General features: G+C 47.1%; 1 protein-coding gene across 3 annotated transcripts in view; it reads left to right on the top strand.

The window, feature by feature from the left end:
- PTH1R (parathyroid hormone 1 receptor) overlaps positions 1 to 17,002 on the top strand; it is a 130,739-nt gene that overhangs the window by 95,064 nt on the left and 18,673 nt on the right. For all 3 annotated transcript variants that reach the window (XM_075492198.1, XM_075492196.1, XM_075492197.1), the window contains 4 exons: positions 2,296 to 2,390; positions 5,409 to 5,595; positions 8,669 to 8,822; positions 15,120 to 15,180. In XM_075492198.1, the coding sequence (XP_075348313.1) occupies positions 2,296 to 2,390; positions 5,409 to 5,595; positions 8,669 to 8,822; positions 15,120 to 15,180 (497 nt within the window). The remainder of the gene's footprint in view (positions 1 to 2,295; positions 2,391 to 5,408; positions 5,596 to 8,668; positions 8,823 to 15,119; positions 15,181 to 17,002) is intronic.

The raw sequence follows: 17,002 nt of genomic DNA, 5'->3' as shown, positions 1-17,002 counted from the left end.
TTTAAAGCAGGGTCTCATGGTGTGGCAAGGCCAGATTTTTGAAGGGTGGCTTGCCTCTTCCAACAGGTCAGTGGATGACCAGTAATGGTCAGTCTGTCTTCAAGGTGGATTTATAAGAGACATCAGGTAGAGCTCCTGCTGTAGCAGGATGGTCTAGTAGGTAGTGCACTCTCTTGAGACTATGGAGGTCCAGGTTGTGGCCATGGCTTGGCCATGCATGACCTTCTGTGAATTATTTAAACTCCCATCCATCTCAGCTCCAAAAAGAGGGTTCTCAAACCATAGAGGTGGTTGTTTCAGCTGGCAGATGACTCAATATTTTGTTACCTGGAGGACTTTTCCTGATTCAGTATTGCGGTTTCCACCGAGCTGGGACCTCCCTTGTGCCAGGAGATGAGTGAGACCTGGAATTTGCCTTTAGAGCTTTTTTTTTTTTTTCCTCCTTGGTAAATCCAAGTCTCACCATTCCTGAGGACAAACACCCCTGGGAACTAGCAAGCATGAGCTGCCCTCCCAAGGGCTGCCCTGTGCAGCCTTTTGCAGAACCTCAACCTTTTGCTCCTGAGGCTTTCCCCAAGGACCTAAGCACCCCATCCAAAAATCACCTTCCCTGAAGGCTCCCCATCACAACACCGAGCAAGATTTGTGGCACCATGTCTGCAAGCAGGCACACCAGCGTGCATGCATGCATGCATGTGTATGTCTTGGCAGTTCTGACTCAACATCCTTTCAAAAAGAGGCCCTGTGGTTAATCAGAGGAATTAACCGCAGCCTCCGAAAACGTCCTGCCAGCCAATCAGCAGGCCTTCCCATGGCTACAACGGTGGCGTTGTCAGATACGAACATGGATCTTTCCGGTTAAATTTCTGAATGGGGCTCAGGGACGCTTTTGTTCAGCTGGGCATAGTAACACCTCACAACTGCCGAATTACCAAGAATCCTAAACTGGGAGTAGGATTTTTTTTTTTTTTTTAATTTTCACCTTGGACGCAAATGTTTTCCAGTTCAAAGAGGATTCCAGCTTGGCAGTGGGAAAAGTGCACCAGGCTTTGAAGAGAAGGAGCTTCTTTTTTTTTTTCCCCTCAAGCTCTCGAATCTGCTCACATTGGCTTTTTAGTGCCTGCTGCCTCCACAGATATATAGAGATATTTATATAAATACGCACATACACACATGCTAGATGAATATTGGCAAGCACACCACTCTACCAATGGAAACCGCAAAGAAACATTCACATATCTGGGGATTCTGATGTAATAGGGCTGAGGTTTCGCATTCCAGGACAGCATTTCTAGCCTCAAATCAAAATCAGAGCTGTCATTCAGAGCCCAGCGTTACTAATGTTATTGCAACCCAGCGGGTGGGGTGAGGGAAAGGCGGGAGGCAGGGGAGGAGGGAGCGAGGAGAAAGATGCTGAATTGGTTGGTTTCTTCAGGGTTTATTTCTAATTTCAGACGATGAAAGGCAGTACAAGCTAGGATGGTAGCAGGCGTTTTAACCCTTTTCAGGCAGATATTCAGTAATTCCTGCATTAAGCTGTATGCCCTAGCACAGGATGGAGAAAAGCATCCCAGTATTTAACGGAAAGCTCAGGGTTTCAACACTAAAATACAGAGGGCCAAGAGAACTAAAACCTACTACAGGATTAATTACTCTGAGCTCTCCTGTGACAGGGCCTTTTCCAATGGGACTTTGGCAAGCTAAAGTTGTGTCTGAATGGGATAACCACAGTCATAGGCTGCTTTTGATTTAAAAAAAAAGAAAAATAAATGCAGGTGATTTCTTCTCATATCCCACAGCCAAAGTATATCCTCCCCATGTTTTCTGTGGTGGGTTGACTCTGCACCAGCCTGGACATCAGTCATTCAGCAATGGTAGGGCATAGCCTTATGGCTAAATTTTACGGTTCCAGCAAAAATCCCAGGTCAGTGGGCATTTTGTTCAAGCAAAAGTTGCCAAGTGATCTCTGGATTTGGCTGACAGTTTGTAAAGCGCTTTGGGTTCCTTTGGGATGAAAATGCTGCAAAACTCCCAGGCATGGGATTAACCCAACTCCATCACTAGTCCCTTGCAAAAATCCCAGCTCCCTCTGTCATTAGGAAAGATGAATACCGCTTTCCAAGCTGCTCTTATGTCAAAAAGATGGCATCAAGTGTGATCGTTAAAGGTTTCCCAGAGCTGTACACCCCCAGCAGGTATGATAGCCTGAATCTCTGTGCTGCTACCACGGTTGTGTTACGATGCAGTAGGACGCGTTCTAATGTGACGCTATTTTTTCCATCATTTGTACTGCAGGAGGTCTTTGATCGCCTCTATTTGATTTATACTGTTGGATACTCCATCTCTCTGGGATCCCTCACAGTTGCTGTCCTTATCCTGGGATACTTCAGGTAGGCGGCTCTGTTTCTACCTAAGCAAGTTGTCAATAGACTGGAAAAGCCTGGGGCTTTCCTAAAGGATAAAACTGGGGTGGCATGTGCTTCTTCAGCAAGCCACAAGAGGATGCATCTGTGCTTTGGGCTGTGTTAGTGTCACTTAGGTCAAACTTCTTGGGGGATGGTGGGTGGGATGTTTGAACTTCTTCCGCTTGCCTGCAATGGAGTTTTCTAGACCCTCTTTGTATCAAATGGGAAGAGAGGCATCTCCAGGAAGAGGTTCCTCTCCCCTGGAAGACTATCTAAGGCTTTCTGTCCCTACCATCCCTGCAGATGACTGGCTTAGATTTAGATGGCTACTTTTTAGATAGCTAAGGTTTCAGAAGGGAAATTCCACTCTAAACCGAAATATTCATGAAAGACAAACCAGTTGAAGGGGACCTCAGCCATGTAAAAGTGCCGGACTGACTCCTCCAGTCTCCCCATACTGCTTCTGTACCTAGGGAGCCAAAAATGACCACTCACTCTCCTAACTCTGATTTTCTGCCCTCCCTTTCCACCACCCCTACCAAGGGATGTAGACCCCTAAATAGCATTTTGAACCCACGTCATCCAGTGCTCAGACCTGGCTGTTGCATCTCCTTGCTGCTGTAGAGACCAGGGGAAGGGAGGGATGAAAGGTCTCGCTCACAGATAGAAGTTTGTCCTTTGGGAAACCATACCTGGTGAGCTGCAGGTGGAGCTGGGTGTTGAGTCCTGATCCCCTGAGCGCCAGATTTGCCTCCCTTCGGGGGCTGGCAGTGACTTCTTCTAGCAGACAGCAGGGCCCAGACAACAGCTGTGGAGGGAAATTCTCCACGCAGCAAACAGCCACGTGGTGTCTGCAGATGAACTCAGCAGCTCCCGCCGTGCAAGCTCGAGCTAAGCCCCGGACACATACCACTGGGAATAAAATACGTGGCCTTTGGCTCTAAAAGTGCTCAGACCGCTCTGCAGTGAGCAAAAGGAGGTCAGGGGGATTTGCTTGGATAGCAGAGCATCCCAGCGCCTGAATCTGTGACACACACAAGCCAAAGGGGACTGCAGGCCCCTCCTGGAGGCACTTCACATGATATAGTCCCAGAACCCATCCCTGCCACCACCCTCCTGTCCTCTCAGCCCTTAGCCCCCTGTTTCATTTCCCACTGGACACTGGCAAGGTTGTTAAAATATTTAATGTCCACGTATGCACGTGTACTCTTAGTTTCAGGAGACATGCTCTCTCTTTCATCACGTAGTCGGAGCGCTTCACTTAAGCCCAGACTACATGGATGACTATGCTACAGCATCTTTGTCCCAAGGATCAAAGCAGCAACAGGGGCCAAGCCAGATTTTATTTCAGATAACACATAATCCAGAGATTCACTGACTACATTTCAAATGGAGAGAGCAAAGCTTGTCTTCATTTATACCTCAGCAGTTCCATTTGGTGTAATTTGTATTACAATAGCACAGGAAGCAACCGTTATTTCTGTGACAACCTCCCTCAAAGGAGGAAAAAAAACCCACAGCTATTATTTTTTATTTCCATTATTGGATCTGGGGATTTAAGAGAGTATAAATCCATGAGTAGGTTCATGCATGGCTAGCCAGGCAACAGAGCTATAGAGGACAGAAGGGGATGCCAGCAGGTCAGTTAGTTCCTTCTTCTCCCCAAAGGCAGGATCACTGTTTCTAAAACACACCTCATAGATATGGGTCTAACCCATTCACATCTTACCATCCAGCTTTTCCCCCAAAAGGATCTTAAAGCGCTTTACAATCAGCATTTGTGGGGTCGTTGCTGCCATTGCTGGGGTGGAGCCCAGAAACTGCTCGACATGACCAAGCAATGGATAGTGTCTCTAATGGCAAACAGAGAAAACAGCCCAGCACACTATAGTTACTACGAGAGTTGCTGCTAAATTTGGAGTGGGCACAAAGATCAGCAGTTTACAAGAACCTCTGCAAGGTTTTGAGCGGCCACAAGTTCTGTAGGCTACAAGGTTTTTAGTGGCTACAAGCCTTTGTAGTCCATTTCCTCTGCACAAAGTGCAGATAAATGTGAAGTCTTTAAACGCAGGGTTTGACTCTGAGAGGGGTAGATTTGTCGGAGGGATGGATTTGACAGTGCAAGGGACACACACGGGATAGACACTTTAGTGAGCGCTGTGCATGTATCCTGCCTTCTATCTGTACATCTTGGAAAACGATTGCACATCTGACGCACACTCATTGCACGTGCACTGAACACCAGGGACGTGCTCGTGATGTACGCGCTGCACACAAGGAATGCACGTGCCTCTCACTGCACAGGCGCTGCACACCAGATGTACGTTCCCTGAACGTACACTGCACGCTGCATGCACGCTCACGGCACGCACCCTGCACGCTGCCTGCGCACCAACTGCATTCAGCCCGCGTTTCAGATGTGCACGCGCTCCTGAACGCACCTCCTACTGCCTCCAGGTACACGTCCACTGCACACACAGTGTCCCGCGTGTGCAAACTCATCACACACACGTACTGCACGCACACACTGCGTGCACGCTACACCCCAGATTTGCACACACTGAGGGTGGACTGCATAGCACATACCCTCCTCCGGCTGCGTGTGCATTGCACGCACGCCATCCTCCAGATGTAGACTCACTGCCTACACTGCCCACTGCATGCGTGCTCACTACCCATGCCCAGTACAGGCAAAATGCATCCCTATTTCTTTCCAAGATTTCCCAGTCAGAAATAAAGAGCTTAATGAGTAGAGGCACAGCATTGTCCTAATGCAAAGTCAGCAGCAGCGTGCTGCAACCAAACCCCTGGAGTAGATATTAATTCATTTACCAACCCCGTGGGTGAACCGTGAACGCCGGGCAGCAGTGGCACTAGCACTGCTTCCCCGTGGTGGCACAGTGCTGACGAGAGGAGCTGGGGGTCTTCAGAAGCAGAGGTGACCCTGAGTCTGTCCAGCAGATGGGCTAAACTACTCCAATCCTTCTCTGTCTCGTCCTCCAGGCGTTTGCACTGCACTAGAAACTACATCCACATGCATCTGTTTGTCTCCTTCATGCTGAGAGCCGTGAGCATCTTCGTGAAGGACGCAGTCTTGTACTCCGGGTCAGCTTTGGAGGAGATGGAACGGATCTCAGAGGAAGACTTGAAATCCATTACTGAAGCACCTCCAGCAGATAAATCGCAGTTTGTGAGTATCGCCAGAGCACCTGGCCCCTCCGGGCTTCATGCTTCTGTCCTCTCTGGTTAATACCTCGCCTCTTTCAGGTGGATTTTCCACCCTACTGAGGGACACCAGCTCCCCGCCTTTCTTCGCCCTCCACAGCCTCTCCCCATCCCTTCCCAATCCCTCAATCCACTGGCCCAGAGGAACTGCCCAGCCCCAGAGCTAAGGAAGAGCTGTTCCCCATGGTGCTCAAAGGTAAAGCCGGGGTTGAGGTTTTGGTTCCCATCTACAACTACTATTTTAAACACCTCCCCTGATGCCTCCTAAAGTGTATGGCTCTGGAAACTCCCCTGGCTATCCCAGCACAAGGCACATCAGTGCTTGCGTTTCACAGCGTGCACCTTTCCCACCACAATGTGCAATTGGCTGATTTTCCACCTGGAGCTCCTCTCTGTATGACCCACGGAGGCATCACTGTGCTGTAACGTCTGTGCCATCCGACTGACAGCCCAGATGTAGCAAAGCCACAGTTCAACGTGTTTTGGGAGGCTGTCAGCCCTGACTCCAGAACCAGAGCAGAGGTAGCTTATGAGGAAGAAGATCAGCAGTAGACATCTCACCTCACTGTAATTTTGCAGCAAAGCATAGCTGGTCGCTCCTGTTGTGATTTATCACTCCCACCTCTGAAAAAAAGACATTTTAGAAGGGACAATGGATGTATTATGAGCTATCATAAGAAAGGGTAGGGTTCATCTATAAAAAGCAGATGTCTACAAGGGAGGCACCTTCATTCAATCTAGTCACCTCAGGTTCCATCTATGGTCAGCTGAGTCAGTATGGTCAACACAGCCAGTCGAGTCAAGGGTATGATACACCACATCCTAAAATAAAAATTGAAGGGAGGTCAGACGAACTTGTCTCCAGAAGTACAAGTTTCTTCTCACTGTATAGAAAGCTCAGATGGAGACATCTGCATTGTCCATGTGCTTGGGGGAGATGAAGCCCATCCTCAGGTTTCAAACTTGTCCCCACTCACTGAAGCTCTCTGCTCTCCTTGTCATGGGTCTCATCACAGATTTCCCATGGTGGATCCTAGGTATGATAGCTCATCATCCTTGAATTGCTGGATGCTGCAGAGACAGACAAGATAGATTTTAGTATCTAAGATCAAGGGTTACCTTCAATGCACACAAAAAATCTGAGCTAGCCCAAACATCCTAGCGGAGTGGCTCTCGCAATGTGGTGACAAACTTCCTGCCTGTGTATTCATTTGGCTTCTCAAGTCTTTCACAGCTTGTGCTACTTACCAGGGACCTGGCCACCAGCACCCCTGCATAAAATCAGCATATATCAAGTGTCCCACTGTGCATCCAAGTCCCCCCAAATGGAAATAAGTTACTGTGTTTCCTTCCCATTTCAGAGATCCATTTCGTTAATTTGGTGAGTCTCTGGCTGGAACACTCAGCACACTTCAAAACACTCCCTTTTTGGAAAGAACACAAAATGTTTCACTGCATTGTTGTCTGTTTCTCCTTGGGCCGGACTCATTATAAGGAATAATTGGGATAATATATTGCATTCTTTGAATATTAGCAATTCAATGGCATTTCCCATTCTGCCGAATTGAAAGGCAAACAAGTGATGAAGGCGACAATTCATGTATTTCTTTTGTTTCCAAGTGAAGTGGGAGCTTTGCAATTATTGCCTGATGCTCCCTGTGTGTGGGTAGATGGTGATTTCTTGCGAATATAAAAATTATTATTGAATGTCGATGAGAAATTTTTAATTGATCTTCATTCTATTTTAATTCACTTCATCTGTAAAAGAAAATGGGTGTAAATGTGTCCATGTTTTATACATATACATATATAAGTATATAATATCTGCATATTTATTTTGATTGGCAAAGGATTAGCGTAAGAGCTGGGCCAAAATAAAAAAATTATCTTTTTATTTACAGACTACTTATTATTGACATTTGCTGCAAGTCGCTTGTATCCTTCTCAAAGTAAGGGGCAGCATGGAGACGTGCTGCTGCTGTGGGATGTGTTCGGTCGTCAGAAGTTTCCTGTGAAACCGGACTATCCAGAGTCCTAGCATTTCCACATTGACAAGAGATGGCATTACGTGTTGCTTTGTACCAATTAACCCCGTGTGACATTCTTATTTTGCAGCCTTTCTCTACTAGGGCTGGGAAATGTTGGAACAGGGATAGCTTTGCCCCAGTCTGCTAGAAGGGCAGGGGAGCGTTGAATCACAGTCAGGGTTTTCCTCTCAAGAAAGCAAAGGACTGAAGGTCCGTGTGGAGTGAGAGTTCAGCTAATGCGCTGAAACTTCTAAATTAATTTTTAAATCATTTTAAACCATTTAAAATCAGTGTGTCCTGGAAGTCTCTACTAGGTCTCCCACTTTGCAGCTCAGGTCTGTTCAGAAAGCACCTTGATGTTGTGGGTGAAATCCTCCATCTTCAGTTTGCTTTTGGAGGACGAGTCTCCAAAGCCTACAGCGGCATCTAGGGTGTCTTCACATTCATTGAGGAAAGACAGGCAGCTCTGGAGGACCCTGTCTTGGACATCCATGACAGGATGGGGTCACTCACCCTCAGCATGGTGCCCGTATCTCTCCACGAGCTGAGGAGGGAGCCATACTTCCAAGTTATGTGACTTGCATCAGGTCACCCAGACCGAGATGACTTGGCCACAGCCCTTTGTCCTCTAACCTGGACAAGAATCACAGAGGAAAGATGAAACACAGCTGTCCTAGAAAGCTTGTGAGCCCCTCATCAGTGGGGTGGGAGGACAGTAAGATCAGATCAGCATCTCTCCACATGTGCCCTGTCCTCCTACACCTCCCAACTCACCTGCTATTGGAGACACGATATGAGGCTGAGGGCAAGCTTTCTTCTCAACTGGTCATCTCTTCTGTTCTTGCACTGATTTTTCCCCCTTGTAAAAGCCCTGCAACAGAATTTTCTGATTTATTTTTTTCCTTTCTCCATCTTGTTTTCCAGCCCATCTTGGTAAATTATGGCTTTATGTAGAACAAGAATTTCTCACCATGTTCCTCACATAACCCTGTCTTCCTGTGGTCATTGCAGGTGGGCTGTAAAGTAGCGGTTACCTTCTTCCTCTACTTCCTGGCAACCAATTACTACTGGATTCTGGTGGAAGGGCTCTATCTCCACAGCCTCATCTTCATGGCATTTTTCTCAGAGAAGAAGTATCTTTGGGGATTCACATTATTTGGCTGGGGTAAGTCATGGTTGCTCCTCATGGCTGACCTGTAAGAAGCTTGTTGGAGGTAGTCTTTGAAGCAGGTAGTGCATATACATAAATATAGGAGAGGGGACAGAGGCAGGGTGAGCATCAGTGACTCTTGCAAGGACAGGTTAGCTCTCCTGTGAAGCCTTTATCATTTCTAAATTGTGGTATTTACACTGTGGCACTTCCAGGATCTCTGGAAGGATCAGCCCAGGCTTGGAGAGACAGCACATCTTGCCATCTTTCCAGGGCAGCAGATGTGTGCATGTGACAGCTGATTTTAGTGCACCCTCTGAGTTCTCCCCATCTTTGCCAAGTGCCTCCTGCTGAGAAACAGGCGTTGGGCTGGAGGGCGGAAAGTTGCGTGAGGCTGTGAGCATCTGCTCCCAACAGCAGACCTAAGCTCCGATTTCCTACCTCAGATCTCAGTTGCTTTAAAAAGCTCCTGAAGTTTTGTGAGTGTCGGAGCACCAGTAGAAACCTGCAATTTGTGGGGAAGCCTTTTTTCTCCCTTTTCTTTTAACTTGGGTATCTTTTCCTGGAGTAAGGAGAAAGGGGTGGGATGTGGGTGCAGGGAGGGTGCTCATTAGTGGAAGGCATTGTGGGCACACACATTTCAGACGAGAATGCGCTTTCTGTTCGCTTCTGGCATTAGCTCTGGCTTGCACGGAGTTATGAGGTGCTGGTAGGCTGAGGACAATAAAACAACTGCCCACAGTTGTCTGAAGCGTGTGGACTGTACGGGAGAACAGGAAACGTATTAGATGATCCTCGAGGACATAACTAAGAATAATGGGGTGTAGGTCTACAAAGGAGCTTACATCAGGAAAAACCTGTTCAGAGGTGTCTACGGTTACCAGTTTCCAGGTCCAAAATGCACCTGGCCACATCCTGACTGCATTTTAGGACAGGATTAATGTGTGCACCACACCATCCCCATTCCAGCATGGGATTTCTTTTGGAAGAAAACCGCCGTCTCTAACCGTGGAGCTCTGAGCAAGGCAGATGATAGTGCAGAATTGAGTTTATGGAGGATTGCAGGTTTTCACTTTGTGAGAGCACGCAAGGGTTTCAGTAACCCAGGGCAGTCCAGCCCACCCCACAGGACTCTCTCCAGCCTTCCTCCTTCCCACGTGTGATGTGGGGGAGAAGGGGAGCACAAGCTCCTTGCTGACCTCATGGTCAGATTGTTCATAGGTCAGAAACTGCTGGTGCTGCCATATGATAAAGACGGGAGGTGTAAATATGAGTCCCCAAGTGGACATCCATTTCTCAGGCAAAGTCTAGTCCCAGCCAGTTGGCAGGTTTCTGGGAAAATAAATACATAAAGAGAGATATTTTGGGGACAGGGTATTTCTTACCTCAACTGCTGTGAGACAGAGAGGACTTCAGATGTCACCTCTTTTTTTAAAGCAAATGAATAAAAACAAACCAAACCATCAAACAAAAAAACTAAACCCCCCACCCTCTTCCAAACTTCACGCTACGTAAAATTTGCTCCTCAGAAAATGGCGCTAAACTGTACAGAGCAGACTTAAATAAGCAATTCCCCAGAGCAAATTCTGGAAGAGAAGGAAGCAGTTGAGAAATAAGGCCATATGTTTAACAAGAAAAACCAACTTGATGCTTCTCGTAATGCAGCCAAAGGAAAACAGTCTAACAGGCATGGGTTCCTCTCATTAATTCTTCCAACCACTGCCAGAGTATAATCATTTTATCAGAGCAACCACAAAGCTGAAGTCACACCTGTCACAACACCAATCATCTATGAGCTTCCAAAAGTTTGAGGCTGCTCAACTGAAATTCCTCTGGAATGAGAACATAGTATCCCTCCAGTTGCATTTGTTTTTGCTTTGTTTTGATTAGCATGATAATGTACACACACACACACGCACAGACGTATTGTTTTGATAGCTTTTGGGCACTGGAAAGGGCAACCCAATCCAAGACCCACTGGAGACAGTGGAAAAACTCCAGTTCCCTGCAGTGGGCACTGGATCCTGCCCATACCACAGCAATGAATGACAGGGAACCAGCGATAAATAATTACGACATTCCACATAGGTGCAGAAAAGACAAGTTTGCCCCAAAAGCTGGGATTTTTTTTTTTGCTTGTGTAACAATAAACAGCGGTGCATTTATCCTGCCTGGAAATTTCCAAGGTGGGGACGGGGAGCAAAAATCACCTTACAACATCTTATTTCCAGACTACTGAAGAAACCAGAACATAGAGTTACTCTTTGATGTCAGACCCAACGATTTCTGTCGAGTCTTTTCAATCCACATCCTCATTGGCACAAGGGAGCACAGCTCCATGAAAGTCCACACTGCCCTTCTTGCAAGGGAGACACTGATGACAGAAAGGAACTTGTTCCTTGCCAGCACCCAACAAAAATAAATAAATAATGATATTATGGGCAACAATAAATTCCCCAGCAGCCTTCAAGTTCCCTGCAGCTGTTTTATGAAGGAAGTCTAAGAAGCATGACCAATAGCTAGAAAACCCAAGCTGATTCCACTGGCATTTTTCCTTCACACCATGTTAATTCCACACACACACACACACACACACACCCGCCAGCTGGACTGCACTGGCTTTCAGCTACGGTGCAAATGAGGATTGCAGGGAAACCTGGAAAAGACAAATAGGTCGATGTGTTACCGTTAGAGGTGCCCAGGTCCAAAAACTCATGTTGGTGAGCCCTGCATGTTTATCTAAGCAGAAATCATCCTTGCCTGAAAGTATTCGTACCCAACAGGACAAGAGGCATAAGAGGGTATTATTAGCCCTATTTAATATTAGGAAACTGTGACACAGAGGGACTGAAAAAACACACTCATTGTTCCTCAGAGAGGTTTTCAAATAGCAGGGAGCTGAGACCAGATTTCTCCAGACCTACATAAGGTCTTTATTCATAAGCTTTCTTCTCCTAGCAGTCGCCTTGCAACCGCCTCTCTTACTCACAGCTTTGACACATGCATGAAAGCCATTTTTCCAACTGCTAGGAGACACGTACACAAGAAAAGCAACAGAGGAGAGCAAGGGGGTTGGGGTGGTCACCAGACTTTGCCCAGCTTGAGGTTTGTACTTTTTCCAGCTGATGGGGAGATACTTGACTTTATAGCACCTGCATTGTACACACTGTGTGTATTGACTGGAAATGCACAGCGCATACAATGTGGATTCTGTAGAAGTCACTCACGGCATCGCTGCCCGGTGGGATTCATCCTGCGTCACACCGGTCGTGCACATGGGGTGCATATGTGCAAGGGGGAGGACATGCATGCATCCAACCACGCCTGCATCTGTCTGTGCTCACAGCCACCCAGGAGATCACAGGCTTTTTGGAGACTCACTCTCCTTTCCTTAGTGGGTTGGCCAGTTGCCAGAAAGACATGGACCTGCTCGAGCAGGTTCAGAGGAGGATCACGAAGATGATCGGGGGCTGGAGCACCTCCCCTATGAGGAAAGGCTGAGAGAGCTGGGGTTGTTCAGCCTGGAGAAGAGAAGGCTCCAGGAGACCTTATAGCAGCCTGCCAGTACTTAAAGGGGGCTACAGGAAAGATGGGGAGGGACTCTTTATCAGGGAGCGTAGTGACAGGACAAGTGGTAACGGTTTTAAACTGAAAGAGGGGAGACTTAGATTAGATATGAGGAAGAAATTCTTTACTGTGAGGGTGGTGAGACACTGGAACAGGTTGCCCAGAGAAGCTGTGGATGTCCCCTCCCTGAAAGGGTTCAGGCTGGATGGGGCTTTGAGCAACCTGCTCTAGTGGAAGGTGTCCCTGCTCATGGCAGGGGGGTTGGAACTAGATGATCTTTAAGTTCCCTTCCAACCCAAACCATTCTATGATTCTATGATGCATCTAACCACATGTGACTTTCCTGCTCACAGAGCTGCATCCTCTTGGGTATCTTGCTGTTTGTGGGTATCTTTAGATGTCTGACTTTAAGGACATCAGTTGTGATTTTCTGGTTAGTGGCTCTCCCATCAATGGGCGCTGTGAGTGCTCAGGAGGAGGGATTGTCAGTCTTGGGGTATCACAGATCAGGACTTTCAAGTGGAGACACTGAAAAGTCACCCTCTGAAAGTAAAAGGGATGCTGGAGGCAAAGCTAAGCCTTCTGACTCTCCAAGCTGAAAGACTAGCTTACCAGAGTGGGAGGAAAAGATTGAAGTCTAGAAATTACCTGATGGCCCAAACACTCCATGTTACATTGATGTAGAGAGAATCTAAAAATGGGGCAGAGGAAAGGGAGGGGGAGGATTCATACCACTTTTTGAAAATTTAAGAACACTTACATTGCAAAAAAAGAACGATGTAAAAGATGCAGAAAGACAAATGTAGCAATAAAACTGGTGCCAGGAATTTGCTTTGTGTGTTTTGCAGAAAATGTCAAAGATCCTTTTCCTAAGCTTGCCTGAACGGAGTGAGGCAGCAGTGCACAGGGCACAATAAATCCACACACAGGGATTTTTTAGGTATAATTATTTTCTCCTGTATATTTTATTGTTGCTAGAAACCTTGAACACAGCACAGGATTAGTATGAATGGGAACAGTGTCTCTTCTGAAGTGCAGGACAGGCTAGAGGGGAACAAGTACGTGTCAAATGTTCCTAAACCTCTGAAACAACCCGTCTTTCAAACTTAGAGCTTCACAATAGCGGGGGAACATCCACGGTCTCGCAGGCAGGCAGCAGGCATGTCAGCCTCTCAACATGGCCAGTTTCTCGATTGATATAAACTGGAATACCATCAATGATATCAACGAAGTTATATGCATTTAAGCCCTTGATAGCTCAGCCACCAGTTCGGAGCATGCACGTATTTTTCATAGATAGGTGATTAACAGTGAGGAGTAAATAGACGGTGCTTGTTACAATAAATCATCACCTTCCCCAAGCCCTCAGCTTCAACACGCTCACGGGTTCGCCGTGCAATAGGTTAAGTATTTTCTTTCCAATGCCAGCCATCGCAGGGGATTGTAAAGCAGGGTGCATTCCTTATAAATGTATCTTTGTAGGCAGCGCGGCTGCGCTGGTCCTGAGTGAGGCTCTGTGTTTAATTATTTATGCTTTCTTATATTACCGTGGCATTTAAAGGTTTCAACCAAGATAACAGCCCCGTTGTCCATGTGTGTATGAGACAGGCGTCCCTGCTCCACACCCCAGCTCAGGAAAGCGTCCGTGGTCAGGAAAGCCTTTAAGCACTCTAATGAGACTTAAGTGCATGCTGAAAGTTAAGCGTGTGCTTATGCATTCCGAGCCCCAATAAGCTTAGACTGTGAACAGCATATTTACAGTCATCGGTGATAAATGTCACCTTTATTTATTTTTTAATTTTTTTTTTCACCTGAAAGGGGCTATTCTTCTTGAATTTGTGGAAGCTACTGTGGATTTGATCCTGCCTTTTAAGGGAAGCCAGTAGGGGACTCAGTTGTGCAAATAAAGCAGAACTGGACCCTAAAAAAATAAATAGAAGATTGCATTTGGATAGTGGTGATTCTTTCACTTTTCACAGGGAAAAGATGATGCCCACTGTAACTGTGCTGAAATGAGGGTGGTTCGTTCGGGAGTGAACCTTTGGCTGGAGTATTTTGCAAGCGTTACCCTAAATTCTAGCATTTATCTGCTTCATGCAGCAAGTCTCTCACACTTAAAGAGCTCCTGATCCACCCAGCCCTGTGCTTGGAGATATAGTCTGAGCCTGGCTCCAGATCCACCTTTCCTTGACATCAGGGGAAGGGAACAAATGTCTTGGGAAGGAGTGCTGCAGGAAACCCTTCTCTGCTTCAAACCGAATCAGTTGGATAGAGCCCGTAGCAGTCACCCAGGTTCAAGCACTGCAGGCTACGTCTCTCTAAAGCAGTGCGAGAGGACAGGCACGGGAACTTGATGATTTATCCTGTCAAGTCCATGACCCATCTCAGGCCCAGACCTGAGCCTCTCCCAGGCACGAACCAGGAGGTAGCTTAAGCCTGGACCACTCCTGGCCAGCAACTTGGGAAAGCAAGCTGCTCCGATTTGGAAACCAGGAGAGTTTAGTAGGTTGGACATGTCCAGACCATGACATGTGTCTTCCAGAAAATGCTCCCTGCCACTGTTTGGTTGACCATTTGGACTACAGAAGAGATGTGAGACCAAGATCAGGCTTTCCTAGACTAAATTATGCTTGAATATTTAAAAACTGCTTCTTCCACCTTCCTCTAGCCCGCCCCACCTGGGCTTATGGTAACCGAGCCCTCTAGTCCCCTTACTCACCCCGTTTGACCTGTGTTTTTTTGCAGGACTCCCTGCTGTATTTGTTACAGCGTGGGCCAGCGTGAGAGCCACTCTAGCTGACACAGAGTAAGTCTCATCGGATTTTCTTTTCTCCCTTTTACATATGATGCTTTTATGGGGCTTTTGGCAATGGTGACTTTGCGGGTGAATCGAAAGGAAAAAAGGAACCAGGCAAAGCCAGAAGTGGTTTCTACTATGATGTTAGCAAACTTTCTTTTGGGGGGAGGGTGGCAGGGAAGGATAAGGCGGGTGCGACTTTCCTCGCTTTCCTTCCATTTTACACAATTTGATAAATGTGAACACCTGCAGCTGTTATCCCTGGGGCTAAAGGGGACTGCTCAAGCTAGGCAGGGATCTTTAAAGTCCTGAATGAACGGGAATAAAGCTGGGAGATAGCAGGTTCAGCACAGTCAAAGCAGGCGGTTCGGAGCTGATGAGGTGGTGAAGCTGCAACTCCTCACTGCAGGAGGAGTGGATGCCAGCATGTCCTTAGGTTTAAAAAGCATTTGTACAAATTCATGGAAGATAAATTCCTCCCGAAGTATTAAATACTCAGTAACGTTCTGGCTCAGGAAGCCATCCTGAACTGCAGATTGTTGGAAGAGTGTTCTAGAAAAATATCACTACCTGCTTGCCTGTTCCACGTTAAATATCAGCTTCTGGCTACTGTCAGAAACAAGATACCGGATCAGTTGCTTCTTTGGTCCTACACATGCACCCTCATGGCCTCATATTTTTTACAGTATGCCGAACGAAGGATCCATAGCATCCAATCTTCAAACCCCAAAACAATCACATTTTCCCCCCAATAATGCACTGGCTTGACCACGCAATGGCTTTCATCTGCCCACGATCTGCCAGCAAAAGTGTGAGGGTCCCCAGGCAATTTTTTAAATGGCTTTGCCTGGGAGGACGCTGCTTTCCAAAGGGGATTTCAGCCCCAGGCTTGGAAGCCGGGAGTAGCACAGCTACTGGAGTGTGATGCATCTGCATTGGCACAGGCTCATCCTCGCAGAGCCTTTCAGTCAGCACCGGTGGTTTCTCTGCCCCGGCCTCTCGCTTTCCTTGAATAGCTGCCTGGGCAGCATTTGGCTTGTGAAATGAAAACTGCAGCTGCCATGTGGGGGCCGTCTGGCTCAGATAAAGAAAAGCCTGTGGCACTCCTCTCTCCATGGTTGGAGAGAATTCAAACAGAGTAATTAACACTGAGTGACCTTATTCAATGGCTGCTGGAAACGCCTGGGAGGAAATAGTGTTCAGCCCCTTCTTGGCAAACAGAGGACCATAGTCCAACGTCCACGCCACCAGCAGTTTGCCCGTCCAGTCCTCACCTGGATAAGGGCTGAAGATGAGAAGGAGATAAAGACTTTTGTGGGGCATGGCTGGGTCTCACTGCAAGAGCAGGGCTGAAGGAAGTAGAACCACAGTATTGTCCCCATCACCATGTCTTCAGACAGGACCTGTCCCCATCACCATGTCTTCAGACAGGACCTGTCCCCACGCCAAGTTGTGCGGGTTTATTCCAAGGGGTAATATTAGGCCATTTCAGCCTCTCTTGTTTTCATGAAAGCTGGATTACTCTTAGTGTAGTTTTTTCTGGTAAGGAGGTGAAGAAGAAGTGGAAAAGGGTGGGTTCCTGCCCAGAAGGGACAAGTCTTGATGACTGTGGAAAGAGCTGTTCCACAATCTGGAGAGCATAACTTTAAATGCGTTTAGTAGTGGTTTCAGTTTTGCACAGTATAACAGCAGGAGAAGGGCTATTTTGAAGCCATGGACTGAAGGCAGAGTTAGAGCTAAGCCATTCCACCAGGCTTTGGAGGAACCCATCCTTGCAGGGTGGATTTAGCCAACAAGACACTTGAGTCTGTTGCTCTTTGTAACCAATGGT

The sequence above is a fragment of the Mycteria americana genome, chromosome 2 (genome assembly GCF_035582795.1).
Source record: "Mycteria americana isolate JAX WOST 10 ecotype Jacksonville Zoo and Gardens chromosome 2, USCA_MyAme_1.0, whole genome shotgun sequence".
Taxonomy (NCBI): domain Eukaryota; kingdom Metazoa; phylum Chordata; class Aves; order Ciconiiformes; family Ciconiidae; genus Mycteria; species Mycteria americana.
This window is presented reverse-complemented; position numbering and strand designations above follow the sequence as displayed.